Source organism: Erpetoichthys calabaricus, chromosome 11 (assembly GCF_900747795.2).
Source record: "Erpetoichthys calabaricus chromosome 11, fErpCal1.3, whole genome shotgun sequence".
Classification (NCBI taxonomy): domain Eukaryota; kingdom Metazoa; phylum Chordata; class Cladistia; order Polypteriformes; family Polypteridae; genus Erpetoichthys; species Erpetoichthys calabaricus.
Genome location: NC_041404.2, coordinates 18,305,816 through 18,322,422, shown reverse-complemented (window position 1 = coordinate 18,322,422; position 16,607 = coordinate 18,305,816). Strand labels below are relative to the sequence as shown.

The 16,607-nt window shown below is 37.8% G+C and overlaps 1 protein-coding gene across 1 annotated transcript; it reads left to right on the top strand.

The window, feature by feature from the left end:
* The first annotated feature begins 5,315 nt into the window (after positions 1-5,315).
* Positions 5,316-16,381, top strand: ccng1 (cyclin G1). The gene is made up of 7 exons (XM_028812746.2): positions 5,316-5,535; positions 6,824-7,087; positions 7,922-8,175; positions 8,758-8,836; positions 8,933-9,031; positions 10,250-10,451; positions 15,111-16,381. The coding sequence occupies exons 2-7, from the start codon at positions 6,824-6,826 to the stop codon at positions 15,131-15,133; spliced, it is 921 nt and encodes a 306-aa protein (XP_028668579.1). The 5' UTR covers positions 5,316-5,535; the 3' UTR covers positions 15,134-16,381.
* The last annotated feature ends 226 nt before the right edge of the window (positions 16,382-16,607 follow it).

The window sequence follows — 16,607 nt, the reverse complement described above, 5'->3', positions numbered from 1 at the left end:
GCGTAGGTGCTTAGTGAGACACTTATGTTAGTTTGTCCGAGGTTTAAAACAGTTTTTGAGCCCAAGCGTTACTAGAGCACCCAGATGGTCAGATTGTTAGCCATTAGAACAGGTCTGTGTATTAATATACTTTCTGCACTGTATTTGCATGTTCTTTTATTTTGTACTATTTTATATTTCCCTTTATTCATTATTACTTGGTACTGTACATTTTATCTCTGCAAAATCTTTTCATATTTGGCCATCCGTTTTCTGAACTGGTTAATTCATTTTAAGAATTGCGAGAACATCAGATGCAAGGTTGGAATTATCCTTAGATGATTAGATGATACTCTCTTTTTCTTTGTACTGTTTGCATATGAAAACAAAATCGGAAATAGCGTAAGCCATCCTAATTCGGGGTGTTATTAAGAATTGTAATGATTTACTTTTGTATATTAGCAGTTAGGGTTTGTGAATCTGGGAATTCTAATTAACTTATATTTTGTTTTGAGCTCTTCACATGGGGTAATCAATTTTGTGCACTTGTCTCTTGCTTCCACAGAGTTCTTAGACTTATGTTACACGACTATGTTGAGACCATTTACATATTTGGCTGACGCCTTTATCCAAAGTGACTTACAACATTTATGGCACAATTGGTTCCATGTTTTTTGGTTTTCCAATTTGAGCACAGACAGGACAAGTGATTTGCTCATGGTCACACAGTGTCAGTAGTGGGATTTGAACAAAAACCTCAGGGTTTTGAAGTCCAAAGCCACACTGCCGGCCTTTTGTAAGTCATTTTGGATAAAAACATTTGTTAAGCAAACTAATGTAAATTTACTTTAAGAGGTACAAGTATATAATAATGAAGGATACCTTGCATTAAGTATTTGAAATATAACAATTTGTGCTTCAATTTAATGTTTAAAGTCTAAATATTCTCAAGTGTAATATAAAAAACAAAAAGATAACATTTGTAATTACTGACCCCAAAAATGGTCTAAAAAGATACTCCAAATGCTTATGTTTGAAATTTATCATGTTTTAACCCTCTGGGAGTGGCTCATAAAGGGCTAGCAGCAGTGGTAAAGAATTAGATATAAAATTTACTATCCTATTCATGATCATCATTATATATTTGCAAACTGAGATAATTAATGGATGAACAGAGGAAAACTTTGTATGTTGGACCTCGGAAGTGTAAACACACAGCTTCTGGGTCAGTTGTCTAGCAACCCACACGCAACATACTGGTTGTCAAACTTCCCAAAATGGTATTGAAGTGACACAACTAAGAATAACAAATACCTGAAATTATGCATAAAACAGATAGGTAGTAGATAGGTAATCTGAACTTTAAACACTTTTTGGCCATCAGATTTTATAGCTCCTCTTCTATACTGTATGAGGACCAATGTTCGAGCACTATCTGTTATAAACATTCAGGCTATTCATGCAAGTCTCATTGTGCTAGTTATATATATATTAATATGTATAATATATACTGTATATGTCCCCCCTGCAATGATGATAGGCTTAATTCATATGCAAAAAATTTCATTTTTGGTAACTGAAGCTGTTTTTCCCATGCATTTTCAGGCTACCTCTGGCTTAAATTTCACAATCCAGCTTTTACTTGGGAGTTTTGATAATTGACTACCCGAGAAAGAAATCTTTAACTGATGCACAAAGCCCATTATGAAATTGCTTTGAGTTTTGGCATCCTGGTTTGTGAACTAAATAATTTCTTCAATATTTACTTTTGTTTTTATGCTTATTTAAGTTTTTATTATTCTTCTGCCGAAGCCGTAAGTGCTGAGTTTTTAGGATTCTCGCTGCCATTTTGTGGATTCACATTTACTGTTGTTATGCCTTTTGCTAGCCACATGACATAGTAATTAAAATGGCAATGGTAATAGATGGGTGAATATCAACATCAATGTCCGAATGCATAATAATTGTGGCATCAACATCAGAACCAGAAGATGATAATGGTGTTTGAACATCATGTTGGGTAATTGCAAAAAGGAGCTGTGATAAAACATTCTTGGGGAATCAGTTCTCTGACCTCCAACGGTCATGCGACAAAAGAATTTCCGATCAGGGATTAATAAAAAAATCAAAAAATGCCGCCATAGAAGTGGTAGAAGTCTTTACATTTATTTCACAGACAGCAGACTGGATAACCAGAAAAGGAATCTCAACATTTGGAAGAAACAGAGACATCAAAGTGACTAATGGGATAAAGATCACAGAAGAAGCCATGGTAGAGAAAATGTGCCTTTGCCCTGGAAGCTGTCAATAATTTCAAAAGCTTGATTTGTATAATCATAAATAAAGGAAGTGAGCAAGCTTGAGATCTGTCAGCTACAAAACAAATGGCTTCAACCCATATCCACAAGATTTTTTCAGGAGTTACTGCCATTCTGGCCTGTGCTGTTGGGGAACAGAAGAATCGTCTGATCATCGAAGGATAGACTGAGGATTTCCTGTACCTTCTGGAATCTGTCTGATGGTCAACATAATTGAGTAATCTTGCTAGTCTCAGCATTTTCTTTCATTCCTATGATACAAATATTATTCTTTCTGTTATTTTAATGTGGTAATTTGGAAGTTAGATATGTAGCTTGCTGTTTGAAGCTTATGTCATGGCAACTCACTGTCTTCATTTATGCCATGAGCTTCTTCATGGTCTTTTTCTACTCTTCCTTGAACTCTTAAATTGCAGTGAGGTGTGCCAGGTTTTTCTTGAAATCTGCACTGTATGGAGTCGTTAATGACAGGAAGCTCACCTCTCACAAGCTCCTTTATGTGCTTGCAAAAGAAAACTACCATGAATGAAGAGGTGTCCTTGAAAGTGGAAAGCTTTCTGCACCGAGGTAGAATCCACAGGATGGGATCTTCTGGCAGACAAAAATCACTGGAGCCTCTGATGAATGGCAAGTATAATGATCTATTTATGTTGGGTTTTGGGATATGTTTGGGAGGAATTACATGGGGAAAAAGTACAGAAAAAGCTAACGGCAACACACAGCTATCCTTACACATGTTCATCTGCCACTACGTACTGTATATACACAATATATACAATACAATATTTATGTGTTCAGCAAATTAGCATATTATGATGCTATGACTGCATTGTGCTCACATGCTGTATTACAGTATAAAAATGGCCTTTTTCCTTAGGAGACTGCGTTCTTTTAATGTGGGAAGTGATATCCTGTACATGTTCTACAAGTCTGTGTTGGCCAGTGATTTTTTTTTACACTGTTGTATACTGGGCTGGTAACATCATTTCAACAGAGGCACAACAAATCAAAAAGTTAATTAATAAGAGCAGGTTCAGTTATGGGGTGCACTCTCGACTCCCAGGAGGTAGTAGAAAAGGAGAGAATGAAAACAAAAGTGAGTGTCATTATGAACAATGCTGCACATCCTCTCTCTGACAGACTAACAATGAGGACTTTCAGAAAAAGAATTATTCAGCAGAAGTGTGTCAAAAAATGCTACTGGGGCACCTATATACCAACAGCAATACGCTTTCATAATGCCTCACTGTGATTGTGATAGTCAAGTCAGAAATTTCCTTCTTGTTTGTTTTCTTTCTTTTAATCATTCTGATGTTTATTTGAGAGGGGTTTGTTGTTTGTCATAAGATAAGATTATTTGTTGAGCTTCTGTAAAAAAGAAAAACTTCCCACAGGTACAAATAAATATCTGTCTATCTAGAAGCTCAGGGGTGCCCCGACACAGACAGGCAGAGACATGAGTTTGCCACACAATGCATATTTATTCAGGTGGGAAGTGCTTTTCTTGCTCCCCACAGCACAACACAAATAAACAGCACCAAATCCCAGTCCTTTTCTTCACTCTTTTTTCGCCTCTACTCCTCTCCTGGGAAGCTTCGTCCACCTCCTCCCGACTCTGGCTCTCCAAGTAGTGGTGGCTGGCTCCTTTTGTAGGACACCCAGAAGGACTCCAGGTGTCCAATGAGCTTCTTCTGGCATATGGCTCGGCAAAGGTCCATGTGTCTCCTGGCGGTGGCCACGGACCCCAACAGGGTTGAGCTTGCATGCTCCAAACCCTGCTGCAAGCTAAGGGGGCTGCCCTCTACCGTTCTGGGGGAGATAGTGTCCAGAATAAGCTCTCTCTCTCCTAGTCCTTCTATGATCGCGGTGTCCCAGTCAGGTAGAGTAGCAGACTGCCAGAGCCCTCTATCTATCTATCTATCTATCTATCTATCTATCTATCTATCTATCTATCTATCTATCTATCTATCTATCTATCTATCTATCTATCTATCTATCTATCTATCTATCTAATCTGGTCTTCCCTGTCTGGATAGTAAACAGTCTTATTTAACATGGCCATTTAGTGCCTTCTTTATCAGGTGTCCAGAGTGGTTGTAACGCTAGTGCGAAAATGTGAACAAAATAATACCCATTAGTGTTTACAATATTTCAAGTTATTTTTGCAGTGTGAACACAAAGCCAGTCTGATTTGTATTTACTTTCACATTACACAAGAACTTAAACTGGTTTTACTCCCCTTTCAGGCGTTAGTTTTGTGGTGCCTGTCTCCAGAGCAATGTGATGAAATCACTGATTTACTTGTATATGGCGATGTCACATCCTTCCCTTCCTTGGTTTCTTCCAAATGTGCGTGCATGGCTGGATCTGTGCATTATGCAGTTAGACACTAGCAACACTTCCAGTAGAGTTTCGACGTTTTATTGGATGCTGTCATAGTGTCTGGTCCACGTTTAGGTCAGCCAAGACTAAACTCTCCGAACTCCCCCTCCGCCCCCCATAATCCTACACTGGAATGCGGACAGCTGGAAAATGAGTAAACGGATTCCTTTTAATTCCCCATATTTACACTGCACGGTGTACATGCAACAGTTTAAACTAAGTTCAGGTGACATTCAGCCAGCTGAGAAGGTCCTTCTGAAGTGAAGTCTGCGAGTTTTATCTCTGCAATTGATATTCTGGAGACTTGTATGAGGTGACATTGAATGTGTGATTTACAGCTCAACTCCTTCGTCGGGCTGCTTACTGCAATAACGTTTTGCGAGAATTTTTAAACATTAATTAGTCGTGATAAATATAATAATTCCTTCTCAAAACGGTCAGCCCACTGGCGACAGTCGTCATTTGCAGAGACCTCGTCATGATTGCCAGTTATTGTGGCGAATGCACTCCAAGATGTCCTTTTTAGAAGCGCACGTCACTGCATTTTTTTCTGCCATCGTCCAATCATCAATTTGTATAGGCGGGGTTTTCAACGACATCGTTCTTTATATGTGTTTGCACGGCGGACATTTTTTGCTTTTAGCCAAGGGTATGGGGTTAGTGCATCAAGGGGGCTTAGGATCACGCTTTTCCAAGGGCTATTTCAATAGCCTTAAGATTTTTTTTTTAATAACAAAATATTCATATTCAGACCTATTAAGAAATCAATCAACAGGTTATTTAGTTTATTTTCTTGGACTTCCAAGGCTTGTTTAATTTTTGCACTGTGAATAACTTTGAACTGAATTCGTTGAAGGTATGTTCAGTACAACTACGTTCTTCTATTATGACATTATTTAAATGATTACGTTTAGTGTCGTCTCGTACTGGAGTTTATATTTTATGTCTTTGGCAGGCTCGTGGTAATGTTATTAGGGCTGTAGTTTGCTTTCATGTTAGCGTGAAAGTTCTGATTGTGTAAGTGTGGGTTTAAAAAAAAAAAAAAAAACAACATTTCGGTTCTGTAACGGATCTCGATAATTTTTTTTCGTCACGGGGAGCAACGATATTCCCTGTTAACAGCGCCTCATCTCGCGCTGGGTCCGCGAGTGACTACGGGAGACCGATAGGCAAGCCCGGGCAAGACCTTAGCCAGCCAGCCAGCCGACCGACTGCACGCAGCTCAGCCCTTCAGGAGGCCTCACGCCTCATCGAACTGTGTCGTGAAACGGCAGGCGAGTGTAAAGAGGCCGCCCAAGTAGTTTTTTTTAAAGAAAAACCAAGCTTGTTCTTGGTAGTTACAGAGGTGAGCTGTTCACTTGCGTGCGTGTCATTACCTCGTTTATAGAGAGTGAATGATGAAACATTTTGACTTTGAACAGACGTTATGCTAGATTTTATTCCTCATTAGTTTTCAAAAGAAAATCCTTTAAAATTATTGTTACATTGTGCCGTATTCGCGTGAACTGGTGTAAAAAGAAATATTTCTCAGTTGTTAACTTATCTTGAAGTGAACAAAGTCCTTGTAGGATCATTTATTTAACACAAATTGGGTGACACAGTCGCTTCGGTGTCTCTCGAAATCTTGTTTTATCGCTCATATTTAATATATCATATTACTGTAGGTTATGCCCGTTTCTTAAATCGTATTACAGTAAATGCAATAGTGGCATCTCTATATTTAGCATTAATCCATATCCTACACAGAATGAGGCTGGCGCAGTGGGTAGCGTTGCTGCCTCATCGATGTAACATCCTGTGTTTGAACCTCCAATTGACAGGTAGAACTTTTTTTGATGGTGGTTAATAGGGAGTTTGTGTGTTCTCCTGGTGCATGTGTAAAATTAATCTCGCATTCCCAAAGCCAGCATGTTAAGTTAATTGGTGAGTCGAGGCTGGCTATTACTATGAGTGTGAGTGGGCCCTGTGTTGGATTGATGTTGTGGCCAAGTGTTACTGGGATAGCCTCTTGCCCTCTATTTGGATCAAGTTAGTTTAAGGATGTTATATGTGGTGTGTATTCTGGAGTAATACTTTGTTTCTAAGCAAGTGAAGAATAAAATGTTCTCCTTTGTGTTTTTTTTCTTTGTTTACCCCTGTTGCAGATGCCTGACACAGTGGTTCAAGAGATGCCAAGTCCTTTCCCAAGCCAGTTAAGGGCTCTTCTGGAGATGGAGGCAAAATATCAGCCAAAATCAAATGGTTTGAGGATAATTGAATCCGCCCATGATAGTGGCTTTAGAATAACCTCCAGATTGAGGGACTTTGAAGTGAAGGATCTCTTATCCCTAAGTCAGTTTTTTGGCTTGAGTACAGAAACATTCTCGCTTGCTGTGAATCTTCTTGATAGATTTTTGTCAATTATGAAGGTAGGCTATTTTTTTTTTTTCTTATTTATTCACATTTCAGTTTCTTTTGAAAGTCCTATGTGGTAATAGTAAATGCAACTTTTTCATAATAGAATAAACATGGTGCAGAAACGAGAGCCTCTAAACTATCCAAAGGATGCAAAAATACATTTCAGCTCAATTGAATATTTTGAAATATAAAAATGTGTATACAAACTCCATAGAAAAATGTCTCCTTTGTAAAAATGGGCATCAGTAATGATAAAAGGCAAATAAATCTTGCATTGATTTGGACCTAGGTGTGATGAGTTGGCTACTCACAGTATCCTTTCAGATTCATAGGTAAGCAACTTTTTCTTTTTGTAAAAGATTTTGTTTGACTATTCATAATAAACGGACACCCAACGCAAAATGTCTGTTAAAGAACACATTTTTGGCTCAGTCATTCCAGCTTTTAGTCCTGGCCCGACTTTGCCTGTGTGGAGCACTAATTTTCAGAATGCTTCTGTTTAAGGTTTTTCTGCCCATAGTCTAAAGAAATGCTTTTTAGATTAATTGGTAAGTCTAGATTGTCTGGGCCTGGCATGCATTGATTGGGTTGGATCATGTGTGCCCAGTGCTGCCAGATTAGGTGCCATCTTCCAGGCACTGGCTCCAGTCTACACTCTGAAGTGAACAAGCTATTTGCAAAAGGAATTGATGCTCGTTTGTTTACAAGAGTGACTTGTGAATGGATTGTACAAATATTATTATCATAGTTCTGTCCTTCACTTTCCAGGAAGAATATTCACCTTTTTATTAATTGATCTTTGGGCTGTAGACCAGACTGTAATACGTTCTAATGTATTTGTTTAGGTGCAGCCAAAGCATTTGTCCTGTGTTGCATTGTGTTGCTTCTACCTGGCAATAAAGTCGACTGAAGATGAAAGGAACATCCCTCTTGCCAGTGATTTAATTCGAATTGCCCAGAGAAGATTCACGGTTTCTGACATGATGAGAATGGAGAAGATAATTCTAGAGAAGCTGTACTGGAAAATTAAAGCAGTGACAGTTGTGAAGTTCCTTAGATTGTATCTTGCACATGTGAATGAACACTCTTTGACTGAACAGTAAGTAATGCGCAACCACTGTATAAAATACGTCAAAATGATTGATTAGTTTTGGCTTGGTACTGTTGGAGTAAAATCTCCACTGAGCCATTGCAATTAACTGAACTAATGTCACTCTATTAAACATCTGTTAAGAATATGAAACTATTTTGAAAGTATTTTATTAGGTTTAATCGGTTTGGTTTATCTCTTTGCATTTTCAATCATTATCCATTAACTTGGTTGCAACGGAAATATTTATTTTGCTTTATTTTGCTTGAAAACAAAATTTGTGTCCTAGTGAACTTGATTCAAGTCCAGAAAGGTTTTCTCACCTGCTCAGTGACCCCTTCAATTACATGTTTCACAAGTGGACATGATAGCTGAAGCAGAGAATCTGTCATTGTCACAGATCTAGGTGTTGGTTAGTATTTTCAGATTTGTTTTGTTTAACGGTTTAAATGTGTGGGTTTTTTTTTTTTTCTCTTCCTATGGGGCATGTTTATCACTAATTGGTAGTATGGTCTGTCCCAGTGCTGGAGGAACTATTGTTGAGAGCTGGTCATTTGCTTAGTGGAAGTTGCTTCTTTTTTCTTTCATTAGGAAGAAATTGCTGAACACTGATAGACTAGAAGCTCAGCTTAAAGCATGCCACTGCCGCCTGATGTTCTCCAAAGCAAAGGTAGTTGTGAAATTATATAATCTAATAACAATAATGGAGTCAAGGTAAATATTTTTTTTTTTTTTTTTTTAAACCCTTGTTTACTTTATATCCTAGCCCTCTTTGTTGGCATTGGCTATACTGTCATTGGAAATTCAGGAGCAGAAGCTTCATGAATTGAGAGATGTAGTGCAAAATTTACAGCAGTTTTCAATGGTAAGTCTTGTCAGGAAAACTGGCAGTTCATTGGTGACTTTTTAAAAGATGCTCGGATAGTATATTTGTACGTATATTTTATATTGAAAAGTTCTTGGATAGGATTTCTTTAAATGAGTTCAGTATTAATACCTTAATTTTCTGCTTTAAACTGACAGTTTTCATTCTCTTACAATACGGACCTTTTAGTGACAAACTACGGTATGAGAGTGTGTGACTGGTTACAAATGGGTGGGAAGGGGACTGTATACATTCATGTGTTTCTTAAAAAAGAGCGGGATCTTCCTTCTAGCAACCTGCATGTTTTAGTAATTTAAATATGTCCTCTCCCCACACAACAATGTGTTCAATTCATATGCTTTTAAAGCAAATGCATAAAATATAAAACAAAAACTAGTGTTAAAGTTTATTCAGACACTCAAAGTCCATCTTTGTGGAAAGTATGCAATAGCTGTTGTATTAGTGGAGTTGTAGCCATGTGTGGTGGTTTTTTTTAATTCCACACAGGTTTGAAATTGGCTAGTGACGTGTGTGTGTGTGAGAGAGAGAGGCTAATTAGTTAATCTCTTCTGCTCAAAAACAACCTTGTCAGGAGGAATTGATTAGGTGTACACACTCCCTTTGCTGGGCTCATTTTGTTTCTTGGGTATTGTGGAAAGCAAAAAAGGTGGGTTATTTACAGCTGCTAATTAACAACTGAAAGATTAACAAAAAATATGGTTGAGGTGGAGTAAATTTAATGCTGTGGTTATGTGCTTATGGGAATTTTTGGAGTTTACCACTTTCCATGTCTTGCATTCACACATTATTATGTTCATGTGCATATCCAGCCTGCATTTTAGGAGGAATAATTTGCTAAAGGATCAGCACAGAAGGCAGTGCGATGAGCTATAATTTTTTATATTTGAAATAAAAAGTAAACTAAATATTCTGACCAGAAAAATACTATGCCTGCCAAATATATATATTTAATGAGGTGAATTATTAATACGACACATCTTGGTTAGTTTAGGTAGCATTGTTTTCTACAATTTGTTTCCCTGGGTTTTAGATAAATTTCCCTTGGGTAAACCTGTATCTCCCCCTTTTTTTTTTTTTTTTTTTTTTTTTGTCCCATTATATGTCAATATAGAAGAACGATCTTTCATTTTGTGAATCTGGTACATTCACAAAATGTATTGTGTATTTTAGCTGAGTAACATCTGTTTTTGGTTGCAGATTGCAGACAGAGACCTTTTTGTCTGGAGGGAAATGGTAGCAAAATGTCTTGCTGAATATGCATCTCCAAAGTGCACTAAGCCAAATCACCAGAAACTGAAGTGGGTTGTATCGGGGAGGACAGCACAGCAACTTAAGCACAGTTATTACAGGATTGCACACCTTCCCACTATTCCAGAAGCTCTTCACACTGTAGAAACAGGTACAGTATCTATGTATGTAACTAGGCAAATAACTTGCGAGTTTAAACACAAAATAGAACAGGTGGAAAAACTGGAGGGTCAGTCTGGAAAAAATCTTTTGAAGACATTTCCGTGCAGACATGATTCATGCAGCCTACCACTTGTCGTTGAACTCCAGAATGAAGAAGGTGGTTTGAGTCAGACAGCAAGTAAAATGACAACTGCTCATAATTGAGGGATGTGGAATGCATTATAGAGGCTCTTGGATATAGCAACAATGGGGTGTGCTCAAGTTTTAAACCAACCATTCCAGTTCCAGCAACAGACATAGAATGCAGCATGAGCTTAGCAGCTCAATTTTCAAAAATTAACTACATTTTTAATGAAATGTTTACAGCGACATGGAGATTGGAAACTTTTTTACCATGTCATCACAATATAATGGACGTACCCTTGGGGCTTTTTGCCAAATATCTTAGAAGTTGTATTTTTAATTTTTTTTTTTCCTGTTTTCTCAAGCCACAATTTACAGCGCATCCAGAAAGTATTCACAGTGCATCACTTTTTCCACATTTTGTTACAGCCTTATTCCAAAATTGATTAAATTCATTTTTTTCCTCAGAATTCTACACACAACATCCCATAATGACAACGTGAAAAACGTTTACTTGAGATTTTTGCAAATCTATCTATTATAAAAAGAAATCCTGTCCCCTGTCCTGATAGTCTACGATACGTGATCTTTCTTGGAAGATAAAGACCCGTGAGACGAAAGAGACCTGCCACGGTGCGTCTCACGGGAACATAGAACGAGAATCTTGCAAGACACACCCTACTTACAAGCAATATCAAAAAAAAAAACGCAGTCATGCAGCACACACAGCTCCAGGGCTCTCGGTGCATATAAAGTGTATAAGGTCAATACGGTAGAAATGAAATGAATAGGGTAGAAATGAAATGTCGACGATTAAACGAAGATAAATGTATGCGTTGTACAGAAAAAAGAGCAAAAAAGAATAATCAAGGTGCAAATTCAGAAAATAAGGAAAGTAATTATCAGCCCGGAACAACTGGAATTGGGGAAAAAAAAAGCACGTCCAATCCGTCTCAGAATTAAATGAGTGTGAGTAAAAGACAAAGTAGAACTTCATAGAGATGTTTACAAATGTTGGTACTAAACACATGCAGAGCAGGTTAGAGACTATGAAACCAGGAAAATTAGAAAGGCTCAAAAAAAAAGGCGCTATACACATGTGGAGAAAGTTAAAGGATATGAAAGTAGGAAAATTAGAAAATATAAAAATGTAAAGATCGCAGTAGTGCAAGCAAACAAACTGCCTCATTTAACTATGCACCAGTCTAACTTTGGTTTTGCACAATAATTACTACACTATTGCACCTTAACACTTAATTCTACTTTATTCACATAATTTTACTTATTATGTTGTACTATTCTGTTATCTTTCGATCTATGACTTTTTGTTAATCTAACTGATATTCTTCTAACTTTGCACAGTTTTTAATAAGCAGATCAGGATGCATTTCACTGCGTGTTGTCCTGTATAACTATGCATGTGACAAATAAAGAATCTTGAGAATTTCAAAAACGGAGTTTACTGCACATGCATTTATTGGTTACTTTGTTAATATATATATTATTTATCTGACTGCTTATTTAAAAAGCTAGATTTACCCCAGGAGTCAAACGTTCTGTCTAGCCCTTGTACAAAAACCTAGACAAAAGCTGGGGTATCACCTTGGTAAACCCATGTACTTTTGGAACTGGGAGAGGAAAATAGCACGACTTTACAGACAGGAGTCCAATGCAGAACTTTACTTACTTTGTTACTTTGTTTAAAAAAAAATAAAAATATTATGCTGATGATGTAGATCGTTTTGTCAATGCTGAAATTCCAAACAGAGAAACCTGTTCTGACCTCATTAAAAAGATTCAGCATATTGGGACTTGCAAGATTACAAATGTTGTTTTTACAGAAGTTCTGAAATAAACGTGAAACTAATGAAATAGCAACAATTCAAAGAAAAAACAATCAAAAAGTGTGTATCCGGAAAACCAAATGCGGGGGTTGGCAAGCGAAGTGAGAAGGGGCGAAGCCCTCTAGTTTATTAAAAAATAAAATAATTGAGAAAGCACATGTACATAAGTATTCACAGCCTTTTCCATGATGCTCAAAATTGAGCTCAGGTGCATCCTGTTTCCCCTGATCATCCTTGAGATGTTTCTGCAGCTTAATTGGAATCCACCTGTGGTAAATTCAGTTGATTGGACATGATTTGGAAAGGGGCACACCTGTCTATATAAGGTCCCACAGTTGACAGTTCATGTAAGAGCACAAACCAAGCATGAAGTCAAAGGAATTGTCTGTAGACCTCCGAGACAGGATTGTCTCGAGGCACAAATCTGGGGAAGGTTACAGAAAAATTTCTGCTGCTTTGAAGGTCCCAATGAGCACAGTGGCCTCCATCATCCGTAAGTGGAAGAAGTTCGAAACCACCAGGACTCTTCTTAGAGCTGGCTGGCCATCTAAACTGAGCGATCGGGGGGAGAAGGGACTTAGTCAGGGAGGTGACCAAGAACCCGATGGTCATTCTGTCAGAGCTCCAGATGTCCTTTGTGGAGAGAGGAGAACCTTCCAGAAGGACAACCATCTCTGCAGCAATCCACCAAGCAGGCCTGTATGGTAGAGTGGCCAGACGGAAGTCCTTAGTTAAAGGCACATGGCAGCCTGCCTGGAGTTTGACAAAAAGGCACCTGAAGAACTCTGACCATGAGAGAGAAAATTCTCTGGTCTGATGAGACAAAGATTGAACTCTTTGGTGTGAATACCAGGCGTCATGTTTGGAGGAAACCAGGCACCGCTCATCACCGGGCCAATATCAACCCTACAGTGAAGCATGGTGGTGGCAGCATCATGCTGTGGGGATGTTTTTCAGCGGCAGGGACTGGGAGATTAATCAGGATACAGGGAAAGATGACTGCAGCAATGTACAGAGACATCCTGGATGAAAACCTGCTCCAGAGCACTCTTGACCTCAGACTGGGGCGATGGTTCATCTTTCAGCAGGACAACGACCCTAAGCACACAGCCAAGATATCAAAGGAGTGGCTTCAGGACAACTCTGTGAATGTCCTTGAGTGGCCCAGCCAGAGCCCAGACTTGAATCCAATTGAACATCTCTGGAGAGATCTTAAAATGGCTGTGCACCGATGCTTCCCATCCAACCCGATGGAGCTTGAGAGGTGCTGCAAAGAGGAATGGGTGAAACTGACCAAGGATAGGTGTGCCAAGCTTGTGGCATCATATTCAAAAACACTTGAGGCTGTAATTGCTGCCAAAGGTGCATCCACAAAGTATTGAGCAAACGCTGCGAATACTTATGTACATGGGATTTCTCCGTTTTTTTTTATTTTTAATAAATTTGCAAAAACCTCAAGTAAACTTTTTTCATGTGGTCACTATGGGGTGTTGTGTGTAGAATTATGAGGGAAAAAAAATGAATTTAATCCATTTTGGAATAAGGCTGTAACATAACAAAATGTGGAAAAAGTGATGCGCTGTGAATACTTTCCAGGTGCACTGTAGATATAATCTTTTTGCCAGTCTACAGCTGCATTAAATAATCTTATTGCAGTCTTATCAAAGATTACCACATTGATTTTGCATTGCAGGAATCCTAGCCAACTTGTTTGCTCCGAGATTGCAGTCATGGTGGGCAAATGCAGTGCAACTTCCAAGTTTGTTTAGTTAAATTTATTTAATAGAAGATCCACTTTTATTCTAAACTATTTTTAATGAAATACTCCACCCAAAAAATCTTTTATTTATCCCTATGTAGTTTCGTGGTAATGGCTGAGAAACATTTAATCTAATATTTCAGTGTAGAGTGGAAAAATATTTTTAACAATGGGGTCCGTTGTGACCAGTGCTAGACAACCCACAAACTATAGCAACATGGAAAAAAATCCCCCATTACTCATGTTGCAGTCATGTATTTGTACTAAAGTATTGTTAAATAAACCCATTTTTGTTAAGAGTTTTCTGGAAGTGAACATTTTGGGTGGAGTATTCCTTTTAAGCAGTTTCTTTTTTCTTTAAATTTACCCCTGCCTTCAAACTTGAGCACCTTTCTTGTGTTACGTTTGAGTTACTATTTCTTAAAGAAGTTTAATAACTACATGGCATTGGCTTAGTCTACTCTACAGAGCGAAGGCTATCACTGGTCACTTGCACCAACATATAGCCTGTTGGGCACTTCGGTCTGGGCAACAGGGCCTTTTAGTCATCCCTCGTACCAGGCTTAAGCTACATGGGGATTGTGCTTTTCAGTCCGTTGTGCCAAGGTGCTGGAATGGTCTTCCACTAGCATAGCGTTGCCGAGTCAGTTGAATCTCTAGTAAGCAACTTAAGACATTTTTGATTTTGAACACAGCTGAGTAGTCTCCGCTTGGACTTTTACTTTATTTTTAGTTTTGTTCTTGTCGTTTTATTTCTTTTTCTTGTTTTGTTCTATTTGGTCAGCATTTTTATGTGTTGTGCAGTGCTTTGTGATGTCATGTCTGTGAAAGTCACTTTATAATTTTACTTAATTACTTCAGTTTGTGAGGTTGTTGTTGTTTGGTTTTACTCTTCTTCTGACATACATATTTTCTTTTACAGGATCTGATCCCAGGCAGATCTAATGAAGTGTCATTGGACATTCTTACAAATTCCTTGGATGTTTCAACTTTAGCTAAGACTTCATTTTCTACACTAGTGCCATTTTCTGTTTTCAAAAGTGTTACTTTTTTAAATTTAGTCCAATATAATTTAACAGAATTAATTTGTCAGTATACTGTTGTAAGAAAAAACCTGGACAGGAGTTTTCCTTTTCTGTTTGCATTTTGTTCACTTTTATACAAAAGGTATATGCACACAATAGTAAAACTTAGCACAGATATGACTAATGGTTAAAACCAAGCTACAATTTTGGTTTTTGAACCTTTTATTGCATTGCTTGCACTTTTCAGTTTTTTAAAAATTGTTACAGGATAGAAATTCTGTTTTACTTTGTTTAGACACATTCATTCTGATTTTTGTTTTAGAGATTGAATTTAGGGTTTTTAAAGATGTTTCTGTTAAAGCACTGCACGGTTGTCTGCGTGGAAGTGGCATTTTCTGTCAGATTTTATTAACTTATTTAAAGCAAAATTCTGTTATGTTGGCAAGGATTTTTTTTTTTTTCTTTGCTCTGACACTTGCATCTTGGTCAGCACTGTGGTTTCAGAAACCTGAATACCACCAGACCTAGTGCAAGCCAGAGGGCAAAATATTTAAGTAATGCACCACCTAGGTCTTCATTCCACTATGTGGAAGAGGAGGAAGAAGGGTTTTGTGAACTAATAGGGAAAAGCGTAACTAAGAAATCAACCCAAAACCCTTACACTTCCAGCCTAGGTTGCTGAGCAGTCCTGATGCACACTCGTACCCAAGGTTATTAGTTTCTTTCTTCTTGCTACTATATTGGTTTAACAAAGTTGAAATGTAATCAAAATTGTTGCACTGGCAATGGCATTTAGAACTTTTTCCTAGTATTAACCTGAATATTTTTTTGTCATGTAAGCTGACTGCTTATTAATATTAGGCCCACATTTAAAAATAATATATACAATATGCAGCTATGGTATTGTTGAACTTTTCTTCGTCCATTTTAAATCAAAACACTAATAAAACAAGCATATGTTTTATTATTCCTCATGTTTGTTCCTGGAAATACTCTGATCAAAACTGAAAATTTGATGTGCCTCAAAGATGTTGCTCATCACTTATATACCTAGATTTTCATTTTGTAATCTAAATGTTTGTTTAGGTATGTGTACCAGATGTTCAAACTGCCTGTGTTTCTCAATTTTGATTATTATTAAACTATTCAATAAAGCTCTCAACAGTTACATGCTTCTGCAGTGGTGGGTATTCTGTGTCTACGTATCCATTTCTACCTTGCCCAGTTAAAGGTCATGTGCTAGATGGAACCTGTTGACTCATACTGGGCAATTTCTTTTTGTGATCTTCATATGGTTCAGCTTCACTGAGGCTAGGCAGGCCTGGTTGGAATGGAAACCCATGGTGTTCAATAACAACAACAACAACAACCAATGTGTCCCTTTTCTTCATTTT

Coding starts and splice junctions, on each gene's coding strand:
- ccng1 (XM_028812746.2), top strand. CDS start 6,824: ATGCCTGACACAGTGGTTCAAGAGATGCCAAGTCCTTTCCCAAGCCAG. Junction 7,088..7,921: donor GATTTTTGTCAATTATGAAG/GTAGGCTATTTT, acceptor GTATTTGTTTAG/GTGCAGCCAAAGCATTTGTC. Junction 9,032..10,249: donor ATTTACAGCAGTTTTCAATG/GTAAGTCTTGTC, acceptor TTTTGGTTGCAG/ATTGCAGACAGAGACCTTTT.